This window comes from Brassica napus, chromosome C2, assembly GCF_020379485.1.
Source record: "Brassica napus cultivar Da-Ae chromosome C2, Da-Ae, whole genome shotgun sequence".
NCBI lineage: Eukaryota > Viridiplantae > Streptophyta > Magnoliopsida > Brassicales > Brassicaceae > Brassica > Brassica napus.
This window is the reverse complement of record NC_063445.1, coordinates 17,837,603-17,853,476: the sequence shown is the minus strand read 5'-3', so window position 1 is coordinate 17,853,476 and position 15,874 is coordinate 17,837,603. Positions and strand designations below refer to the sequence as shown.

Genomic DNA, 15,874 nt, shown 5'->3' with positions numbered 1-15,874 from the left:
ATTACGAACGCTGACTATCTGGTCAGATTCACAATCTCTCAGCACCACCATCTCGTCCCGATCGAAATCAGTTGAAGCACAAGGAGTGCTATTTGATATTGAGCATCTTTGTAATTTTTTTTCTGCTGTTTATTTTCATCATGTTCCCAGGCTTAACAATGTTAAAGCTGATGCTTTAGCAAAGTTTGCTCTGTTGAACCCTCCGAACATTGTTTGATTGCTTTATCTAATGAAGGTTTGTTCAAAAAAAATAAACGCATAACAGTGATTTGTGAAAAATATAAAACTGTGGATAGAAATTATAGAATCAGAGGACAATTTTATTTTAACTTAGTTACATGATTTAAATAATAGGATTTTATTTTATTATTCGAACATTATTTTGTGCAATAGTGGAACTGTGGAAGTACGTAATGACAGAACACACATCATAATTTCGAAGTGTAGTTGGTAAAAAAAACCTGTGAAATTATTAAATCATTTTAACATTATGTCATTTGTCTATTAAAACCATAATGTTTACTAATTTGAATATTCTAGCCACAGAAATTTAAATAATCCACACGAATTGCAGCTCCATTTCATTGGTATGTCCATTTACCACCACCTAACAAGATAGAAAGAAAGATCTCATATAAAAATATCGTTATATGTTTTCCCATGGACCAAATTTTCATTCAATCGATTTAAATTTGAGACCTAGAAACATCGACTTGTTCAAGAAGAAATTTAAATCCTATCAGTTTATAAACTTTATACACAAAGCAAGTTGGCTAATACTTTCTCCTTATTTTCCTTTTAAAAACTTTCATTAAACTGGAGTGCCTAAGTCTTCGCCTAAAGTTGTTTTGTGAAGTAATTTAAAGAAATTTTTTTGTGCCATAAATCTTTGGTCAAATTTTATTTGGACAATTTCTGGTGAAACCGGTTCTCAGCTGTCTTAAGACGCAAGATTAGTGGTCTTCCATCTCAATGAGATGCAAGTTTATTTGAAAATTCTGGAAATTTTGTAGTAGCTTTCAACAAAGTTGGGCTAACATGGCTATGGTTCATGTAATCTCTATAATATATATATAAAGACTTTTCTATTTTTCTATTTCAAATCTGTTTATGGAGAAGGTAGCAAGAGATATAGACATTGTGGATTCATAATCACATGTATAATCCTTAATTAGTGGAGATAATCTATAAGTGCCTATATCCACCCACTTTCTCATATTTGGAACCTTTCTCTTAGCCCCTAACTAAATGACTATGTCAAATGGCCACCAAGCAGATCTGGTCCCCAAGCAAGAAAAAACCTATTACATTTAAACTCTTAAATTACATTTGAAAGTTAATTTTAGGATTGACAATCTTTGTTTCCTAATCATAGAGTATGCTAATCTTTGTTTTTCTAGTAATAGGATAGGCCAATATATATATATATATGCTTGTATGTGTTCTCAAACCATACACACATTATATTAGTCCTTCGTTTGCATAAAGAAACGAGGAACATATTACTCGATGACTATGTGAGAAACGAGAAACGAGAAACGAGGAATATATATTTAAACTAAATGACTATGTCAAATGGCCACCAAGCAGATCTGGTCCCCAAGCAAGAAAAAACCTATTACATTTAAACTCTTAAATTACATTTGAAAGTTAATTTTAGGATTGACAATCTTTGTTTCCTAATCATAGAGTATGCTAATCTTTGTTTTTCTAGTAATAGGATAGGCCAATATATATATATATATGCTTGTATGTGTTCTCAAACCATACACACATTATATTAGTCCTTCGTTTGCATAAAGAAACGAGGAACATATTACTCGATGCACAAAACATTATTAATAAAAAATGTCAAAACAAAGTTCCATTGGATGCGCTAAAGAAAGAAAAAGAAGGGGAAAGTTAATTGCATGTTGGACATCATTTTGCTTTTAGTTATTTCCAATAAGAAATATTTGATGTATAACATGATTATCATGATAAAAACCAGTGACAAAACAATCTACCTTCATAAGTAAATTGTAGGTCCACATGACATGTATATTGTATATCGAGGAGCGTAGGGTTGAGATTCTTAGAAGGATTAGTTAATCATCTATATTTTCAGTTTTAAAATTCTAAAATAAATCAGGTCTAGTTTAACGAAATTGGAGTATGTAAATAATAATCGACCTAGGGGTGAGATTACGCATATTATGTTCGCTACAAGTTGAACACTTAGTAATTTTTTTTTTTTTTTGGTCAAAAAACACTTAGTAATTTTAAAACAAAATTTCCAAGGTTTTCGATAATCAAAGTTAGCTGGAACGAATTCTGCAAATAAGTTAGCTGGAACGAATTCTCTGATGATCGTGTTCTCCATGAAACAGAGATCTCTGATAGATTTCAAAAGAAAATTGAAGCATCTTCAACACATATTTGAGTTAGTTTTATAATATTATGTCACCATATGAATGCCAAAATCAATTTCATTAGGGATTTGTAAGTGACTTTGGGTGTGAGAAGAGATTTGAAGAAGATAGATACAAGCAACCAGCGAAAACGAGTAATGCAGATTCGCCTGGAGATATATAATTAAAAGGGAGACAAGATGGGACATTTCTGCAGCCCCTAGCGAAGACTTTAGTTCATAAGATTTACACAATTATTACTTTTGCACAAAGAAAAGCTTAATCAAATTCGAAACCACCCAATTAGTAAGATTCGCAAGTGTGTGCGTGTGAATCTTAACGTTAATCACGCAAACGTACTCGTGGAACAAGGAGTCGTCATTTGGTACGTAATTTGTGGGGGAACATGTTAACATCTGAGACTTTTTTTTTTGCTCATTCCTCTGTTTTTTTCTGTCCTTAACAAACTCAACTTTTAATGAACCTAGTAGTGTTCACATTACTTACCAGTGTCTTCTGATGCTTTTTTTTTCCAAAGCCAGCTTACTTGTTTTCGATTAAACTGAACATTATTCAAATCTGGATTTCAATATTTTAATATATGGCAAAACATGTTTTTTTTTCTTAATATTATATTTATTTAAAATACGAAAAAACCCGAATCGGGGTTCGGAGATTTCAGAATCGATTACAGATTTGAATCAGCGAACCGTTTATATCCCAACCTACTAAGTTTCTCTTACACAAACCTAACCGGCACAATCCACTTAAAAAAGAAAGATATGCGCGGAACCGATACCGTTCTCAACCAGTGGATCTCTCTTGCATGTGAAGATGGAATAAACGCAGGAGATCCACATTGCTGGTACACCCCGAGCCTAAGCGACTGTACACATCATATGAGTCGACCTTCCAACCGGAGTAGTTGACTACTGGTTACTTCAACAAACCGCAATCTATTCGGACAATGAAGCTCATAAAAGCCGGGAAATCAGGGAAGGATCCGAGACAACCAAAACACTTACAAAGGTAGAATCTCCACACCTTCAACTTCAAACAAGAGAACAGGTTGCATAAGGGTAGCTTATCGACTCAGCAATCAGTACCAGCAAAAAGAGAAGGAGTCGTCCTACCTACTTAACCAAGCGGTCAATCAGGCACTGGGATGGCCGTACACCACACAAACCTAAAAATTATCATAAATTCTGTCAACGAAAATTCAACACAAATCGGGCATGTCTCATTGTACTCAAATAAAAATTTTCCTCAAGCTTGCAAAAATATATATGCTGTATTTTCAGATTAGACATTAATATGAGAAAACTAACAAGAAATCCTTCATAATTTCAAGATTTTTTTATGTATATCACTAAATCAAATGTCATGTCGGTTTGTATAACTTTCAAATCTTGAATATGAATCCAGTTTTTGTGAAAAAATTTAATATCAAACTACATACTGAAACCATGGTTTGTATAACCACGATTATTAAATAATTTCAACAAAATATAACTAAAATAAATATTTGGAATGTTATACTCAACCAACTTATAGACTACCTCCGTTCAAGGAAATTAGAATTAGGCATGAAATTAACCAAATGATATCAATTTTACTAACACAATCGCCATATTCACTTCAATCTTTTAAATGCGATCTATTGAATAACCACATACAAATATTCTTATTTGAACAACATCCTAATTGTTTGAGCTAATTGTTAGGATAAGTTTTGATAATATATCTTAAATATTACTAACTTTAAATAAAGTAAATTTTCTATAGCTTTTTAATTCGTATTTTCAAATTTTAGTTTAAATTTAAAGACTGATAACAAATGTTTAAATATAAAACTTCTATTGTTAGTTAGTTATTTATATAATTGATAAAAATTCAATTAAACAAAAATAATAAAACAACCAACTAATATAATTGATGGGTTGATAAATAATATATATGTTGCATTTAAACCAAAATATTCTTGTATTGTAAATGTCATATTAATCATATATATATCTTACGTTAATTGGAAAATTATGTATTACCAAACATATAAAAAAATATTGCTCAATATAAAACTAAAAATGAACATCATTGCGGGTGAGCGGATCAAACTCTAGTTTATTTTAAATGCATGTACAACATGTTAACTAGTGTATTTTCGTGGTTTAATCGCATTTTATCTTTTTCAATTTTACTTATTATTATTTAACTTAAGATCTTAACTTTAATATTAATTATATTTTGAAAAATCAATGAAATCAAAACAAAAACTAAATGAACCAAACTAAATTTTATCTAAATTGTATTAATACTTAAAATATTTTTATCTATCTTGTTTATTGTAAATTCATTCAAAAAGATTTGACCGATTTTCTGGGTGTGAACTCATGAGATTGTTGGCTATTTAAAAAAATAAAGCAATCATTTTCATTTGACTTATTAAATATTGATATTATTATTTAATTAAAATATAATGTTTATTTTAATATCATAGATTTATTTAAATCTAAAATATTAATTATATTTAAGTTAAGCGATGTTTTTAAAACTGGACCAACCTGGTTGGTCAAACTGTGACTCTTTCTTTTATCTGGTTAGGATTGCGGTTTTAATATATTTGAATTAAACATAAGAAATTGATCAACAATCCAGTTAAATTTGCTGAAACCGATGATCCAGTTCAATATCGAAACTCGATTTTTGCAGTTTTGAATAAAAACTTAAATTCATAATTTAAAGTATATGTTAAAATGTCATATTTTAATTGTTATTATTGTTTTCTCATTAAGATTTGATTTTAAAAATCATATATATCTACATATATTATTATTTAAAATCTTTTTTATATTTAGTTTTAAACAGTATTTTAAAAATGGACTGGACCGGTCGGACAACAACTCTTTCCTTTATCTGATTAGAAGTTGTATTAAAAACCATATTTAAATTAACTCGAGAAATGGTTAAAAAATCAGTCAAACACACCAAAACCGGTGATTGTCTTAGTACCAACACTCGGGTTTTCGATTTTGAATTAAAAAAATAAAAAGTATAAACTTATAAAATATTTCAAATAGTAATATTATTTAAATATTATCTAGCAAGCCTGTAAAATATATTTTCAAATAGCAAACATATTTCGCATTGATTTTTTTTATCAAAACCACACTTATTTAGATACTGCATGAACGTTAGTTATATTGTGCCGTACCTTATTTTGCACCGTTTATATCATCAAAATCCACGATTATCATTATGACCGTTAGAATCACAGAAAATGAAAGAAAACCAAAAATGTAGGTGGAAAAGAACAAGTATAACATTAGTCAAAAAAGGAAAAAAAAAGAACAAGTAGAAAAAATTAACACATAAAAGATTAAGCCGAAACTCGAAAATTCTTCACTGAAAAAAAACGAGACAAATAAAATACAAATGGGCCCCGTCCCATTATCCATGTCGTCTCGGTCCGTGTGTTCCTCAAACTCCCACTTTAGATGATGAATAATCCGCGGTTCTTAGACTGGATTCTTAGCGGAAGTTAAAAAACTGTTTCTTAACTTTTAATTAAAAAGTTAAGAACCGGTTCTTAAAGAAATTAAATTTTAACTAAAAACTAAGAACTGATTCTTAGTTTTTTTTAGTTAAAAGTTAAGAAACAATTTCTTAATTTCCGCCAAAAACCCCATCGTAAAAACCCGGTTAATCATGCTCTTTTACTTCTAGGGATGTCCGATCACAAAGTTTTTTTAAAAAAGAAATCATATATTTCACACACACACACACTTGCCGTCTTGCACAGTGTCTCCCATGTTACTGTACAAAGTCTACATCTCAGTTACTTCCACGTTTCTTATATATAGCCTTCGACTCATCCAGCTCCTCTTATTAAAAACCCATCTCTCTCTCTCTCTCTCTTTCTCTAAAACATAACAATTCTACATATATAATGGAGGAGATTGATTTTCGTTCAAAGACATCAACTTCTCGTCTAAAGCTATTTGGATTTAGTGTTGATGGAGAAGAAGATTTGTTCGATCAGTCGGTGAGAACTAACCAATCATCCGTATCGACGGAGCCTAGCGAGTTTCCGGTGGGATCCTCGGGAGGAAGTGGTAGTGGTGTACGAAGCCGAGGAGGAGGAGGAGGAGAGCGTAAGTATGAGTGTCAATACTGTTGTAGGGAGTTTGGTAACTCTCAAGCTTTGGGCGGTCACCAAAACGCTCACAAGAAAGAGCGTCAGCAACTCAAACGCGCTCAGCTTCAAGCTACACGAAACGCTGCCGCTAATTATTCGAACGCTGGATCTGCGTCTCCGTATTTACGGAATCCTATAGTCTCCGCCTTCGCTCCTCAGCCTCATCACCTATCTTCCGCCATGACTCCGCCGGGGGGAGGAGGTCCTTGGATGTATCTTCCACGTGTATCACCGTCTCACCTTCACGTGCCACATGGGTGCGTGATTCAGGATGGTGCGGGGGGGTTCTCGTATGATTCTGGATTTAGGTTTAATGGGTCTCAGATGAGACACGTTCAGACTCATGGGCCAAGACCATCCGTGAAAGGATTTTCAAGAGAAGTGGGACCAACTTTTGATGATGGATTAGGGTTGGATTTGCATCTGAGTCTTGCACCTGCTGGTCATTAATGTTTAATCATATGCCTCCTGCAAGTATAACAGGAGGGTAGCTCGTGTATAATTCTCTACATTTTAATTGATTTTATTTATTTATAATGATTTTAAATTCCAGTATTGTTTGTGTAGCAAAAGTATTTAGCCTTCAATCATGTTTCACTCCCAAAAAAGTACCCAGAATGCTTTAACCAATTCATGTACAAAGTCCAAGAAGATATAGCGTATTGTTGTGATTCCTGAAGCTCTAAGTTTGAGTCGGTCGGCCTAGACCTATTAAATTAACAAAATAACTGAGTTACAAAGCAGACGTGACAAGTAAATAATAGAAATAAAGCTGCATGTATAACTGAGTTACAAAGACTTGAAATCATGTGTAAACAAACATTATTGTAAAAAAGCAATTTACGATATACGACCGCTGGATAACCGAAAAACATATCCCGAAATCTTTTTTCCTGATAATCTAGGGGTATTTTGGATTCGAATCCCAACCAACTAATTTTTTAGAAATGATACAATAAAAATGAATCATTGCTACTGTCAAGTTAACAGTTGTAATCGTAATATTTAAAATTCAATCCAGATGACCAGTTTATTCTTTACTTTTATGTGTTCAATATTAAGCTGGGAAACAAGTGAGATTTTAAAATCAATGGTGACACAAGTAACTAGAATACCTAGAGATTCAAATTCGATTTAAATGAAAACCGGCTTAGGGTTGTTCATCGGGTGTCAATGCGGAACCAAACAACTATTCAAGTGCAATGAGGTGCAGTCTAGAACTCGGATCACTCGGCTAGAACAATCCACTATCGCGGACTTGTTCCCTTTATTGATCGGTATTGAGTCCTAAGCTCTCATTTGGAACAAGATGCGATAGCAAGCCTTAGAGATCAGGTCCGATTAGTTCACATAATACCCTAATATCTACTCTCGCTGATTAGGGATATGAAACTCATTCAATATATATCAATTTATCTCCTAAGCGGTTAGCTAGGTGATTAAACTAGAGATCGAACATTAAGTGATCAATTCAATGCAAGCAGTAAGAACAATATGAATGAAGAACAGTTAAAATCACTTATTTGCGTTTAGCTCATGCGATTGACACCCTAAACCCTAAGCAAGCTTAGCCGACTACTCAATCATAAAGCAAGATGACACATACATGATTTCTGAATAATACTGCATATAAAATAAAGTAGAAAGACAAGGGTTCAGGATGATCTTCTCGTGAAAATGAGAGATGAAGTCTTCGCCCTTACAAGTTGCTCAATCCAATAGTTCTCGATCTCTTGTAAAACTAGCGTAAGATATTAGAAATGATAGCATAGGCTTTTTTATATAGAGGCGCCAGTGGTAAAGAGAAAGGAGAGAAAATCTAGGACAAACCCCTGAAATCTTGGAGGTTTTCTTAATAGTCGGGAACAGTCAGACGCTTGCTCTCTTTGGGAACAACCTTCGGATTGATCCGACTGGCTGTTCTGCGTTAGATTTTCCAAAATGACTTCTTCCTTCATGGCACTCTCTTCTTTACTCTTTCACCTGCTTCAAACCTGGAATGATATCAAATAAGCACGAATTAGGATTGAGAATTAACTCAAAGAACACATATAATGGTATTAAAAACACTATATATCAATTCTCCCAGACTTAGATCCTTGTTTGTCCTCGAACAAAGCCAAGCCTCAAGAACAGGGAGAAAAGTTTGAAAGAGTGGAAACTTGCTTGACCTCAATAACCATACTCTTACCACACATCTCTGAACCATACAAGCTATAGACTCAGACCACACACCCTTACCAGAACACCCACAATCGCTGTTCGAAAATCAGCTCCATACTCTGTATCTCATACCTGAAAAAGGGTACACTATCGAGACAAAACTCCTTAAATTCAATTAAGAACAGCGTGAGCTTCTCTTCACAGGCACTATTCATGGTAGACGGGCTAGGTAAGGAACATGATATTTCATGGTGGAGCTAAGAGTGTTTAGGGGCTACCAAATTTAAGTGGATGCAGGATATCGCGCAAAATAGTAGGAGAGGACGGATCCATTGATGTCCATAACCCTTACTCGTTTCTGCTTCACGGGTGCAGTTGTTCTCTCCTTCGGATCAACCGTGGGCCTGTTCTTCAGTTCTTGACTTCCTTTGCCTACTCCTCCAAAAATTGGTACCAAATCCTTGCTCAACCTTCCCAGTGTTCTTGAGTTTTTTTTTTTTTTTTTTTTTGATTTATAGGTGATGGGGTTGCGAGGAAGAGGCAACATAATGAATGTTTCGCAGCCACTGGTGGTCTATTCTTTTGTTTCTCACTGGTCGCCATTGTTCATCTGGTTAGAACATGCACTCATAGACTGTTCTCTTGTTAGAGAATGGTCTCATCGACAGTTCTCTTCATGCTTAATCTCTCTTCTCTGAGTGTATGGCATTAACGAGTAAGAGGCTGCGTCGATCCTTTCCTCTCCGACCCTTTTGCACATATCTGCACATATGACACTGAAAAACAGAGTGCATGAGGGTAAAAATAAAGGCTTAGGCGCAAGGTGGGAACTAGCTAAAGATGAGCTAGCCACTCAGGATCAACAAGATCTGTAAAAGGAGTAAGAAGTCCTGAGTGTAAGTCTCGTTTCCCTGATCTAGTGCCCATAACAAGAAAAATTTCAGTCAAGATTAGGTTCAAGTTAGGTGGAGTTGAGTCTACCCAGTGTAACCTGATCGGTTGAGAGCTTCTGGAGAATCAAATGAGATAAGTCAGGGGTGTTCCAGGTCCAAGTGTGGGTCTTTCATCACTGCTAAGGTCACTGGATAAGAAAGTTAGAGCACGAGGTGGTTAAAAGATTATCACAACACAAGGTCCTAATTCCCACAAGAGTTTTAGCTGACTCGATCCTAAACTGACTCAATAAAACATCCAAATGACATAGGAACTGACTCAGAATTAAAGACATAGAGTATCATTACACAACAAGTGCTTCCCCCATACTTAATTTACATCTTCCCTGGTGTGAAACCAAATCAAGGTCAGCCAAATAACAACACAAAGCATAAAAATAAAGAGTTCAGATGGATATAACAATGGATAGAGAATAGTCCTTGCGGACTCAGTCGGACTCGCCGCTCTCGGCCGGATTAAACGAACGTCTGTTGCGTGAGCGATGAACCTCCTCAGTTGAAGTGCCTGTTCCCATAGGCGCCTTTCCTGGACGGTGCGATCGTGGAGTCTGCTCTGCTGGTGACTGTCGCTGATTACTGCCGCCAATGCAGCTGCCGGTAAAGAGAGGGAGGAGTGTACGACTGAGTGAAAGGGGAAAGTGGAAGGGTGGAGCCTTAAATAGGCGAAACCCCAACCGCTCTCCATTATCTCTCTCTCTTTTTTTTATTATTTTTTTATTTTTATTGTTTTTGGGTCCGGAACACTTACTTGGAACAGGCGATAGGTTGTTCCACCAGAAGAACAGTCCTTCGGTTGTTCTGACTGAAGAGTTCGGTTTTTCTTGTTTTTGACCTGCAACCAAAATCCGAAAAGAAATAAAATAGACTATAGAAAACAATATATACACTCACCAGTGGGTTGCCTCCCACCAAGCGCTTAGTTAAAGTCATTAGCTTGACTTGGCTCAACCGATTAGGCTGATGGGGGATCGCTTAGGGGAATTTCTTCACCCTCTGCGATAGTGGAGTCAGCAAGGTAATGCTTGATGCACTGACCATTGACGACGAACTCGTCTCCCTTTCTGTCCAGCAACACAACAGCTCCGTAAGGGCGGACTTCCTTAATGGTGAAGGGTCCAGACCATCTAGATTTCAGCTTGCCTGGGAACAACCTAAGTCTGGCGTTGAAGTGCAAGACCTTATCGTTTGGTTCGAAACGTCTGGCAATGGTTTGCTTGTCATGGTAGGCTTTGGTCTTCTCCTTATAAATTTTGGAACTCTCATAGGCGAGGTGCCTTATCTCTTCCAGCTCATGGACTTGGATCATACGCGTCTCAGCTGCTGGCTTGATGTCAAAATTCAATAACTTGACCGCCCATGCAGCCTTGTATTCGAGCTCGATAGGAAGATGACAAGCCTTACCGTAGACCAGGTGATAGGGGGTGGTCCCTAGCGTCGTTTTGCAGGCTGTTCTGTAGGCCCAGAGAGCATCGTCCAGCTTAAGCGACCAGTCCTTGCGCGAGGTATTGACAGTTTTCTGTAGAATGTTCTTGACTTCCCTGTTGGAAACTTTAACCTGTCCACTCGTCTGGGGGTGATAAGCGGTAGCCACCTTGTGTTTCACCCCATTCTTCTTCAACATGCCCTGAAATGCCTTGTTGATGAAGTGTGTTCCGCCATCGCTAATGACCACTCTAGGCACCCCGAATCTCGGAAAGATGATGGAGCTGAACATCTTAGTCACCACTTTTGCATCATTAGTGAGACTCGCCACTGCTTCTACCCACTTGGAGACATAGTCAACGGCGACCAGGATGTACTCGTTCTTGAAGGATGGAGGGAATGGTCCCATGAAGTCGACTCCCCAACAGTCGAACACCTCAACTTCTAAAATGTAATTCTGAGGAATTTCATTCCTTTTGCTGATGTTCCCAAGTTGCTGGCATGCATCGCATCGAGCTATGTAGGCGTGAGCATCTCTGAACATAGTTGGCCACCAGAAACCTGCTTGGAGGATTTTGGAAACCATTTTGAATGTGGCGAGTGCCCTGCATAGGAGGAACCATGGCAATGATGTAGAATCCCTGGAATATCTGCCTCTGGAACACACCTTCTGAATATGCCATCCTTGCAATGTTTGTACAAGTACGGTTCATCCCAATCATACTACCTAGCCTCTCTTAAGAATTTCTTCTTCTCGTTTCCAGTGAACTTAAGTGGTTCCTTTTCAGCAGCTAGGAAGTTCGTAATCTCAGCAAACCAGGGGAGGTGAGAGTACTGCTTTTGGATCGCGACTACTGGTTGTTCCGGTACGCGAGAACAATCAGATGTTATGCTCAGGGGTTGTTCCGCGAAGCGCAGACCAATCGAGTTGACGTGTTCCACTATGTGTTCTTCATCAAGAGCTGTGTCGTCTTCAATCTTCATTCTGGAAAAGTGGTCTGCAACCCCATTCTTGACTCCCTTTTTGTCTTTTATCTCGAGATCAAATTCTTGGAGAAGAAGAATCCACCTCAACAACCTCGATTTTGCATCCTTGTTTGTGAGCAAGTACTTAAGAGCAACATAGTCTGCGTGCACAATCACCTTTGATCCCACCAGGTAGGATCAGAACTTCTCGAATGCAAAAACAATAGCCAGGAGTTCCTTCTCAGTCGTAGCGTATCTGCATTGAGCCTCATCCATGGTTTTGCTTGCGTAATAGATCACATGAATTTTCTTATCCTTGCGCAGCCCAAGGACTGCTCTGACTGCAAAATTGCTAGCATCAATCATGATCTCAAAAGGGAGATCCCAGTCTGGCGGTTGTACAACAGGTGCGCTGACTAGAGCTCCCTTGATCGTATGGAATGCAGATAAGCACTCGCTGTCGAAATCAAACTTGATCTCCTTGCAGAGCAGTCTGGTGAGTGGTCTCGCTATTTTTGAGAAATCCTGGATGAACCTCCTGTAAAACCCTGCGTGACCCAAGAAGCTTCTGATAGCTTTCATAGTTGTTGGTGGCTGCAAGCTCATCATCACCTCGACCTTTGCCTTATCTACCTCAATGCCTTTCTCGGAGATCTTATGCCCTAGAACAATTCCATCTCTGACCATGAAGTGGCACTTCTCCCAATTGAGCACCAGATGTTTCTCCTCACACCTTTTGAGTACCCTGCACAAATTTGACAAACAGACACTAAAGGAGCTTCCATCGACACTGAAATCATCCATGAAAACATCTATAATGTCTTCAATCAGGTCAGTAAAGATCGACATCATGTAGCGCTGAATGGTTGCTGGCGCATTGCACATGCCGAATGGCATTCTCCTGTATGCGTACGTTCCGTATGGGCATGTGAATGTCATCTTCTTCTGATCGTCACTGTTCTAGTAGGGATCAATTCATTCTTTTCATTTGTGATAACAATGATCCCACCTTTCTTAGGTACTACATGAACATGGGTAACCCACTTACTATTAGATATGACATAGATCACACCCGCTTCAAGAAGTTTCATTATCTCTTTCTTAACAACCTCTTTTAGATTCAAGTTTAACCTCCTCTGATGTTCAACATATGTCATTGATTCATCTTCTAGGTGTATTCTATGCATGCATAAATCAGGTGAGATGCCAGGTATGTCAGCTAGTGAATATACTAATGCCTTACGATACTTCCTAAGCTCACACAAAAGCAATGCAGTTTCCACATTGAGTTCAGCGTTCACAATGACTAGGTAAGTGGAATTCGGACCTAAGAAAGCGTACCTGAGCCCCTTGGGAAGGGGTTTTAGCTCAACCTTGGGAGCCTTCAACTCGCTCCAGGGATCATCAGGTTGGTTCGGTGGAACAAGCGATTTCGGTAAAGGGGTCGCTCCAGTTGGAGTGTTCTCGTCCTTGTTGCTTTCTTCCCCCAGACTTAGACTCGCCACCATTCTTCCCATACTCCTTGCGGATTCAAGCATCTTAGCATACCCGTCTGCGTCAATGTTCTCGACACTCTGCTCGGCCTCAGATCTTACTAGTGCAAGCTCAAGTAGATCTTCTGTAAGAATCTCCTCGATCATCCCGTCGCAAGGTTGCAGCGGATCAATCCCTTCTTCCACCTCGAAGGTCTGTCCATCCAGCATCGGCTTCTTCAGCAGCTCATCCATCTCGAACTGCATGACTATGTCCCCCAGATTGAGATCAATCTTCCCTTGCCGCACATCAATGATGGCTCCAACAGTACATAGGAACGGTCTTCCTAAGATGAGATGATCTTTGGATTCCTCTTCCAGCTCTAGAACTACAAAGTCTGCTGGAACAGAGGTGTTCCCGACTTTTACTTGGAGATCCTCTAGAATACCAACCGGGGACTTAACTGATCTATCCGCGAACACCAAGGACATCTTAGTTGGTTTGAAATGCGTGTATCCCAGACGTCGTGCTACAGAGTAGGGCATGAGGTTTATGCCGGATCCTAGATCAACCAAGGAGCATGAGAAAACTGTCTTCCCAATATGGATAGAGAGGACGAACTTGCCAGGGTCTCCTCGCTTCTTTATCTGCCTGTTATGAAGCACGGCGGTGCCCTCCTTGGAGACAGTCATGAATTCACTATCCTCTAATATTTTTCTGAGATCAATCCCTTCATAAAGGTGCGCATGGAGGGAATCATCTGGATCGCATCCATCATGGGGAGTCGGACGGTTAAGTCCTCCAGCATCTTTCTGCACTTCATCTCCTCTCGGTCCTTACGAGTAGCCTTTGCTGGAACAGGGTAAGGGACTTTAGGATTGTATTCGCGAGCAGGAACAGGCTCTTGGATCAGGCGGACAGCCTCAGCTGGTTGTTCTGGTCCTGGCGAATTTGTTCCAACTGTTGGTTCCCTCTCCTTCTCAGCTGCCGGGGTATTGGTTGGTGGTTGTTCCGACTCTTTCTGCTTCCCCTTCTCAGCCGCAGTGAACCTCTTCTTTACCGGCTCAGACAGTTGCTTTTCACTTCTCAACTCAACCACATTGCACTCCTTAGGGTTTTTGTCGGTTTTCCCAGGTAGAGTACCTTGTTGCCTCTTGACACTCTCAGCAGTCTGAGCAATCTGAATGTCCATCTGTCTCATATGACTCATGACATTGTCGTACTTGGTGCTCAAATCGCTGAACATATGGTTCATTCTAGTATTGATCTCGGTAGTAACCTGGTTTAGAGCCTTCCTTTGGAGCTGTTGTCCTTGGAGCAGCTGCTGCAACATAGCTTTTGTCTCATCTTGCGGAACAGCGACAGGAGCGGAGGTAGCTGGCTGAGTGTTCTGGTGTTTCTGCACCTGAGGTGGATTGTTCTGCGGTTGGCTTAGAACATAGGTCCGGGGTTTGTAGTTCCTTTTATACCCGGCATACTGACCTTGGTTACTCTGTGCAGGATCAGCTGGTTTGTCTTGCTTCGGCCAGAAAAGTTGTGGGTTTTTCCTCACGTTAGGTTTTGGGTGGTAGTTTTTGAGCTGCCATCCTTGCCCATTCACGTAGCTCACCTCTTTCTGATCGTCTCCTGATATTTCAGCATCAAACACCAGGTCACCGGCACTCTTCTCAGGAGCTGCTTCTTCCATTATGAACACTTGGCTTTGGTTTCCCTTAAGCAGTAGGTCCACCTTTGCAGCGAGATCTTCTATGCTGTTCACACTCTTCGAGCGGTCATGCTCCTTGTTCTTGTTTAGTGAACTTGAAGCCATGTTCTCAATCCGCTCGAACGCACCAGGTGTGGTTTGAGTCATGAAGTCTCCATTACTTGAAGAATCAAGGGTGTTTCGAAACTCATAGCTCACTCCATCATAGAACACCTCCAATATATAGTCATCGTCAAACCCATGGTGCGGGCACTCTCTCTGGTACTCCTTGTACCTCTCCCAATCTTCATGAAAAGGTTCATCAGACTTCTGCTTGAAATTGGAGATCCTGTGCCGTAGAGCCGCGGTTTTGGACTTCGTGTAGAAGTGGCTCAGAAACGCTGATCGGACATGGTCCCATGAGGTAAGAGAACCGGTCGGCAGAGATTGGAGCGAGCGAGAATCTTTCCCTTCAAGAGAGAATGGGAACAGCGTGCATTTGACATAATCTGGTGGCACTCCGTTAGAGCGAGAGAAATTGCAGATTCTCTCAAAGGCTTCGATGTGGTCCATCGGGATGTCAGTAGTGAGACCGCTAAACGTGCTCTTCTGTACAAGACTTATCAGT

General features: G+C 38.8%; 1 protein-coding gene and 1 non-coding gene across 2 annotated transcripts; both read left to right on the top strand.

Moving 5' to 3' along the window:
* The first annotated feature begins 6,266 nt into the window (after nucleotides 1-6,266).
* LOC106365066 (zinc finger protein GIS3) lies at nucleotides 6,267-7,140 on the top strand. The gene has a single exon (XM_013804521.3). It carries the CDS (start codon nucleotides 6,337-6,339, stop codon nucleotides 7,033-7,035), a length of 699 nt encoding a protein of 232 aa, XP_013659975.1. The 5' UTR covers nucleotides 6,267-6,336; the 3' UTR covers nucleotides 7,036-7,140.
* An 8,362-nt stretch (nucleotides 7,141-15,502) lies between these two features.
* LOC125582759 lies at nucleotides 15,503-15,609 on the top strand. Its single transcript, XR_007320213.1, has one exon. It is a non-coding gene; the product is annotated as a small nucleolar RNA R71 (small nucleolar RNA).
* Nucleotides 15,610-15,874: the final 265 nt, after the last annotated feature.

Excerpts from the sequence above, each read along its gene's own strand:
- LOC106365066 (XM_013804521.3), top strand. The coding sequence starts at position 6,337 with ATGGAGGAGATTGATTTTCGTTCAAAGACATCAACTTCTCGTCTAAAG.